This window comes from Galeopterus variegatus, unplaced genomic scaffold (genome assembly GCF_000696425.1).
Source record: "Galeopterus variegatus unplaced genomic scaffold, G_variegatus-3.0.2 Scaffold3345, whole genome shotgun sequence".
NCBI lineage: Eukaryota > Metazoa > Chordata > Mammalia > Dermoptera > Cynocephalidae > Galeopterus > Galeopterus variegatus.
In genome coordinates, this window is record NW_007729456.1 from 64,582 (window position 1) to 71,930 (window position 7,349).

Genomic DNA, 7,349 nt, shown 5'->3' on the forward strand with positions numbered 1-7,349 from the left:
GGGACCGGCAACGGGATCGCAACCCTCGGTGCTGCTCCCGCGCCTCGCTCAGCCAGTGAGCGGGAACCGGTCTGTATGTGGGATCCGAACCCTCGGGCGGGAGCGCCGCCGCGCTTCCCAAGCAGCGCACTATCTAGTGCGCCACCAGGCCGGCCCCAGATGGAGATTTTGATTACAAAAAATGATCAGTGATGGCTATTGCTGTCTTGAAATGCTTGAAAATTTTATCTTTGAACTTGTGCTTTGTGAGTGAGGTCCACTGAGACCATGGAGCCTGCACAGGAGCCGGGGAGTATGCACACTGTGCGTCCGCTGCCATTCCACATAGAGTCCACAGTGCACCATGAACTGAGAATTCCCTGTAGATCCCTGATCTACAAGCCAGCAAGACTCAAAGTGAGTACCAGCTAAGCGTGTTCCTGACTAAGCTGGGTGTTGACACCCCCAAGGAGCCACACTTTCCCTTAGAACTTGAACTTGCTTCCAATGAAGAATGAATGCAACAGTATTTTAAGAAACATGAAGGAACCTGTCATGTCCTTTGTTATTCATGTTTCTTCTTTATATTAGCCATCTGATTTATGCTGACGAGGATGACATACAAGAGAAAAATAAGCCAATCCATAGTTACTTTTCCTTTCAGTCTTCCCTTACTCATCAATAAGTCTCATGTAGATAGTATTGGTAGATCATGTCCATATAAACAAGTGTAATTAAAACACTTGAGTACATTTTGTGCAGCATTTCTGTGGTTCTGACAAAAACAATACATATGCACACGAGCTATGAAATGTAAATTGTTATTTCCGTGATTCCACATGAGTTAAGTGCACTAATGTTTGTATTTAAAACCAGCATTGCACAACATAAAGATGGATGGTAAAATCCATCCTAATAATTTTACAATTTTAAATTTTCTTTACTTAAAATAACAAACAGCAAATAAAACACTATGGAAAGTTAAGGGAGACACTGAGGAGAAAGGAAAAAGCTTTGTATTTTATTGCTTTAATGGCACTCACCCCTCATCCCTCCACCCTGTTTTTTTTTTTAACAAGGGACCCCGCCTTTTTAATTTGCTCTGGGTCCCACAAATTAGGTAGCGAGTCATGCAGCAAGGAACAAATCAAAGCGTCTTCCCTGGTGGTCTGGTGAGAGGCAGTAAGGAACAAATATGCAAATAAACACACAATATAATATTCCTTAACAATAAGTACTGCACAGAAGACGAAAGAGGCCAGGATGGCCAGAGCAAATAGGAGAGGATCTGGAAATTAGATTATATAAGCTTTGAGCAATGGTAAGGACTTTGGATTTTAGCTGTTTGAACCGAAGAGTATCAAGATCCGACTTATGCTTCAGAAAAAAATCCCTTTGGCTGCTGTGCAGAGAATAGGCTGGAAGGAAGCAGGAGTGGGAGTCAGCAAACAGCTTAAGTTCAGGCAACGTCAGTGTCCAGGCTGGAGAAGCTTCACTCCGGATTTGGGGTGCAAGAGGGGGCTCCGGCTGGAAGGACAGCGCTGCGGTGTACTGAGATGCGGAGGGTTGGCCTGTGTGTGCAAAGCCACAGGGCAGGTGTGCCAGGCCGTAGCCCCAGAGCTCTGCACAGTGCCCTGCACGTAGTAGGTGCTCAGGATAGGGTGGCAAGTCCCAAACAAATTTTGAGTCTGTAAGTTCGCATGTGCACTAGGCCTCAAAGTGGAGACGTCAGACAGCGACCCTGCCCTGAGCACCTACTACGTGCAGGGCACTGTGCGGAGCCTTGGGGCTAATGCCTCTGCCAGGACAGAGGAGCCCCCGCAGGGTTCACTGTGCTCCAACACCGGAAGGTTCAAAAGAAATGTCCTACTGCGCTTGCACAGCAACTTGTGTTCTTGAAAACGCATTATTTTTCTGTGCACTGGGGACCTTCAGAAGGAGCTGTGATATACGCACGAAACTGGCCTCGCGTAGCGAAAGCAGCTTCCTGCCAGACCGGGCAGGTCCTCCAGAGCACCGAGACGGCCAGCCAGAGCGCCAGCGACGCCCTCCGTGCCGCCGCCGCCGGCGCGCCTGCGCACGGGCCCTCGTCGGCGGCGCCGGCTCTGTGCGTCATCGCGGGCGCGACGCCCCGAGGGATGGTCAAGGGGCTGGCTGGCTGCGAGGTGCGGCGGCGAGACCTGCCGGGAAGATGCCAGTGGCCGTGATGGCGGGAAGTGCCTTCAGTTTCAAAAAGTTGCTGGATCAGTGCGAGAACCAAGAGCTCGAGGTAGCCATTTGCGTCGCGCTGGGAGAAACTGCGGGGTCGCCCCTGGCCCGGGGACGCCACCGGTTTCCAGGGTAACGGGACCTGGGGCCCGCTGGGTTGGGTCGCGCGCGCTGCACGGAGGCTGGACTCCTGGAGCCCGGGCCGCCGCGGCCTGCTCCGACGGCGAAGGGTCCCTGCCCTCCCTCCCCGAACTCACTGGGGGGGTTTGTTATTTGACTTGAGCGTGTGAGCCCGAAGAGCCTGTGCATCTTTGCTCCAACACCACCAATATGCTTCTCCTGTCAATTAGACTAGACGGCTTTCCTTCCCACTGTCAGGGTGGCAGGGGGCGGGAAGGTGGGTTTTATCACAGACCTTTGTGCAGGCACACACCCATACACACAGAGAACGAGAAAATGTAACCATGGCAACCTTTTCTTAACCCAGCCTTTCTTAGTCTTGTAATATTATCAACCTTGTCATTTTGTCTTTAGTAAGACAGATGAATGTTATGGAGCTATTAAAATTAAGATTTTCTTGGAAAGGCACTTAAAAAGCATTTATAACATTAGTATCAAAAGCTCATTAACTAAAGGAAACAACAGATAGAGGAAGCAGGTCACTGATAGAGACGCTTAGTAGATGTTTTCTGAGTGAATTTTAATTGAATGAGGAGAGAAATGTCTTTATAACTCAACTGTGGTGTTTTTCTGTACCTCATTCATTTTCTTAGCTATTCAGCATGTTTGGTATAATGGGAAGAATCATAATGCTTTAGGAATCTGTTGAAAGTATTTGTTTCTCATAATAGTAAGATATTTAATTGAGAATTTGAGAACTGGGAAAGGGACTCCGTTTAAATATTCTGGTATTTGTAAAGAAACTGATGCCCAAAGGGAGATGAATCCCAGCTGATGACAGATGTTAACTCACTACTCTGAATGTTAGTGTTTGCTGCTTCTCTAAGCTCTTTCTGCATCTGTAGTACTATAAGACAGGCTTACCTTTTAGATTAGCATTAATGAAATATTATTTTTTTAAGTCAAAGGATAAGAATGAGGTTTTTCTCTTTCATTTTTGGCCTTCTAGGCTCCTGGAGGAATTGCTACACCCCCAGTGTATGGTCAGCTTCTAGCTTTGTATTTGCTCCATAATGATATGTAAGTACCTTTTACCTAAAACTAAGAGCTGCAGGTTTCTTAAGGTTATACAGAAATTATTCTACATTGAAATAGCACCACTAAAACTTAGGCACAATGAGCTGTATCTTTTATTGTAATGTCAATCACATCTCTTTCCTGTTGAACCTTAACAGTGAATTATGATTCGGCTGTTAACTTAAAATACAGTTGCTTTACATATACATCCTAAAAAACACTTCAATTTATTATGAGAAACTACAGTGTCAGTAAATTACTTTCATTGACCTTTTTCATTTTTGTCTTTTTTAAAAACTTTCTTATGGAGCCGGCCTGTGGCTCACTTGGTAGAGTGTGGTGCTGATAACACCAAGGCCCCGGGTTCAGATCCCATATAGGGATGGCCGGTTTGCTCATTGGGTGAGCGTGGTGCTGACAACACCAAGTCAAGGGTTAAGATCCCCTTACCAGTCATCTTTTTAAAAAAAAAAAAAACTTTCTCATGACTTCCATTTACTTAACTTTAAATATAATCAATAGACCAAAAGAAGCTGAAAGGGAAGTTTGAGAGAGCCCAGAATGAGAATTCATTACCAACATGTACCAGATTTCTTAGAAGTTTTAAAATGATTCCTAATTCATGTTTGTTAGGAAAAGTCAGCAGCAAAACTGTTCAAAAGAATAGGAATCTCCTGTAGTTCTGTGACCCGTTCCTGATAAAATTTTGTTTTAAATTCTTCCAAACCCTTTCTTCCATTTCTTCTCAAAAACTAAACTGAGATTTTTATTATACATATATAAATGTTCTAATTTTTGTAATTTCATCATCATATGTTTGTTATAGTTCACGCTTACAAACCCTTAAGAACTCCTGCCTTGAAGTTTTGGAGGCCTTGTACCCACTGGTGGGCGGGGTCATAATGAGAAGATCATTGTGTACCATCCTTACTATCAGGGAGTGCCAGAGCCTTGAAAGCACATAAATTTGTTTCTTTTTATATCTGAATAAGTTATTTGGGCAGTTCTATATAAGTCTTTGTGTTTTTAGTGTTCTGTTGTTGCCTTAATTTAGGATCTGAATCATTAATAAAAAAAAAAAAATTCACTAAAATTGCAAAATATGACTTTGATCAAAATATTTCATGCCTTTTGGTCTGGAGAACCACTCATTTCTGCAGAACAAATTCAAATAAAACTAAATTTTACTCTGTATTACATAGAAGTTTTTTTTTGTTTTTGTTTTTTTTAGGAGACTGGCTGGTATAGGGATCCAAACCCTTGACCTTGGTGTTACAAGGTAGCACTCTAAGTGAGCTAACCAGCCGGCCCCATATAGAGTATTTTAAATTGTACTGCTATATGTTTGCATTGAGACCTAGTAATTTCAAGCATTTACTGAGATGATTTTTTTTAATTGATTATTATTCTTTGTGGTGGTGTAAATTAGGAATAATGCAAGATATCTTTGGAAAAGAATACCTCCTGCTATAAAATCTGTAAGTATTCTTTTAATACATTTACTGCTTTAATATAATAATGACATTCACTTACATGGCAACCTCTTAAAAGTTTCTGTTTTCTTTTCCATGTCACAGAAATAGTCATTACAGTAGTATTAAAGTTTAAAAATAGATCTTTGAATTCCTTTAGTCTGAAGTTTGAATTTCTTTGGGATGGTATAGAAATGTGTGCTCAGCTCCTACAATCAGGTTTCTCAAGACATTTTTAAAAAGTGTAGCTTCACCAGTTACACAGCTGAGCTAATTTAGGTGAAGGAGGGTGGTGGCAGTAGCCGTGGTGGTGGGTATTTTCATCTGATTAATGCAGTTTCCTATAATGGTACTTATTTTGAAACTGGTGTTCTTTACAAGAATATTCTAAAAATGATTATTCACAGCATTATTATTATTTTTGCTAATTAGGATTTTAGATTTCTTATTTTGGTTGGGAGATTAAATGAAATAACCTGTAAAAAGTTTCTTCCAAAGTGGAATGAATTGAGTTTTTAATTTGAAGTGATTCACCGTGTTTACCGTGTGAAGTGAATTTTTAAACATTCTCAGAATATTAACAAGAATTCACCTAAAGTCTTGTTCATTGTTGATATTAAGCAGGAGATCCTTTCCTAGACATTCTGTTAAGTAAGATTAGAATGTTCCTCAGCTTCTTTGGTTAAAGAACTATAAGTTATACCCATAGTTTCAATAATAGTAGAAACTCTAACGTTCGAGAGGCCGTGGTATATGACATCTTAGATTGATAGTCTATATTATTAACCATATTACTGTTACCTTTGTGCTAAATATATATATATATTTACATTATATATATATAATGTAAATTTGAAACATAAATATAACATCTTTAAAAACAGCAATGCTTAAGGCAATTAGTCTCCAGGCTTAATTCTGAAATATTTTTGATCTACTTTCTCATACCTTAATTTGCTATTGTAATAAATATTTATATCAAATGTACAAATAAATTTGACATTGCTGTTCACAGTGTTTAAAACCTTTTCGATAGTGATTGGAGTGAAAAAGTAATTGGATCTCTTAAAAGAAATGTTGAATTATGTTTTTAATGATACAGCTAACAAGTTTTAATGATTCATTTCTGGTATTTTGTTTTAAGATACATACAGTCATTGGTAAATTTGCAGAGTAAATACCCTCAAAGGCAGTAATATTTATTGCAGGCAAATTCTGAACTTGGGGGAATTTGGTCAGTAGGACAAAGAATCTGGCAGAGAGATTTCCCTGGGATTTATACAACCATCAATGCTCACCAGTGGTCTGAGACGGTCCAGCCAATCATGGAAGCATTGAGAGGTAATGTGTTTTTGTGTTTAAAATTAAATTAGACTAGACCTGTTCCCTAAGTGCTGCAATGTCGAAGTCAGTCAGTGGTTTGTTAATAGTAGATATTTTGTGATAGGTGAATGGGGCACTTTTCAGAATTCTTTTTTTAGATTTGTTCTAATCATGCTTCTTTATTTTATGTTGCTTGAGACTGTATTCGCAGCTAGGGGCTTCATTGTCTCCTAACTTAATTCTAGACTGAAATTGGTCTTGTCAGTGAAAGGGTTTTTTGTTTTGTTTTGTTTTGTTTTTTGCTGTTAAAATGAAATCTTGTAGTTCAAGGTATGGGCTGGCAAAGATTTTTTTAAATCCGTGTATTTGAAAATAGAGATTGTGCTTTGGACTCTGTCAGCATTGGCCTTTGATAAGTGTCTCCAGCTTCTGGATTTTATAACTAATCCATTCAATATGTAGATGCTCAAATGTGTTTTTAATTGCTTTGAATGATTACAAACCTGGTGTGACATAGCACTGATCCCACAGTAAAATCTTGTCACCGACCTCTCCCTATTCTTCCACCTGTTATTTGTGTACATTCTTCCTGGTTCATTCTTTTATAAACTCATATAGTGATCTTTTTTTGATGTTACATTCTTATTTTTTATTGTAACCCTATCTCTGTAGTCAATACCTGCCTTCACTGTATACCTTCGTGCTCTGGAGGAGCCAGTGAGCAGGAATTTTTTAATATCTACTCATCACTCTGGTAAGGGATATCAGCTTTACAGGGTAGCAGATGGTAAAGGTTGTTTTCAAGATGTGCGTAATTGCTTTGAAATAGTAAAACTATATCACCATAAAACAAAACAGTGTAAATGGCAAAACAGGAAGCGACTGCTTTAAGTGTGAAATAAATGAGGGACGTGAGGGCAGGGAGGTGGGTGGGGAGGGAGGGCGTGGGATAAAGCTGCACAGGTGTGCGAGGGGCAGTTCTGGAAATTAGCGTGGGAAACAGGCTTAACTTCCTCATATCAGCCCTGATGAATTAGTAGCGTAGTGGACTTTTTTTTTTTTTTTTTTTTTTTTTTCCGTGTCCGGCAATGGTTCGCAACCCTCAGTGTCGCGCCCGTACCGGACCAGGACCGGCAACGGGATCGCAACCCTCGGCGTTGCCCCTGCGCC

The 7,349-nt window shown here is 40.7% G+C and overlaps 1 protein-coding gene across 1 annotated transcript in view; it reads left to right on the forward strand.

Annotated features, from left to right (window-relative positions):
* Positions 1-2,120: 2,120 nt before the first annotated feature.
* The window catches only part of LOC103600444 (COP9 signalosome complex subunit 8-like), an 11,224-nt gene continuing 5,995 nt past the window's right edge, over positions 2,121-7,349 (forward strand). The window contains exons 1-4 of the mRNA XM_008584718.1: positions 2,121-2,248; positions 3,317-3,387; positions 4,814-4,862; positions 6,065-6,197. Coding sequence (XP_008582940.1) covers positions 2,171-2,248; positions 3,317-3,387; positions 4,814-4,862; positions 6,065-6,197 — 331 coding nt within the window. The 5' untranslated portion in view covers positions 2,121-2,170. The remainder of the gene's footprint in view (positions 2,249-3,316; positions 3,388-4,813; positions 4,863-6,064; positions 6,198-7,349) is intronic.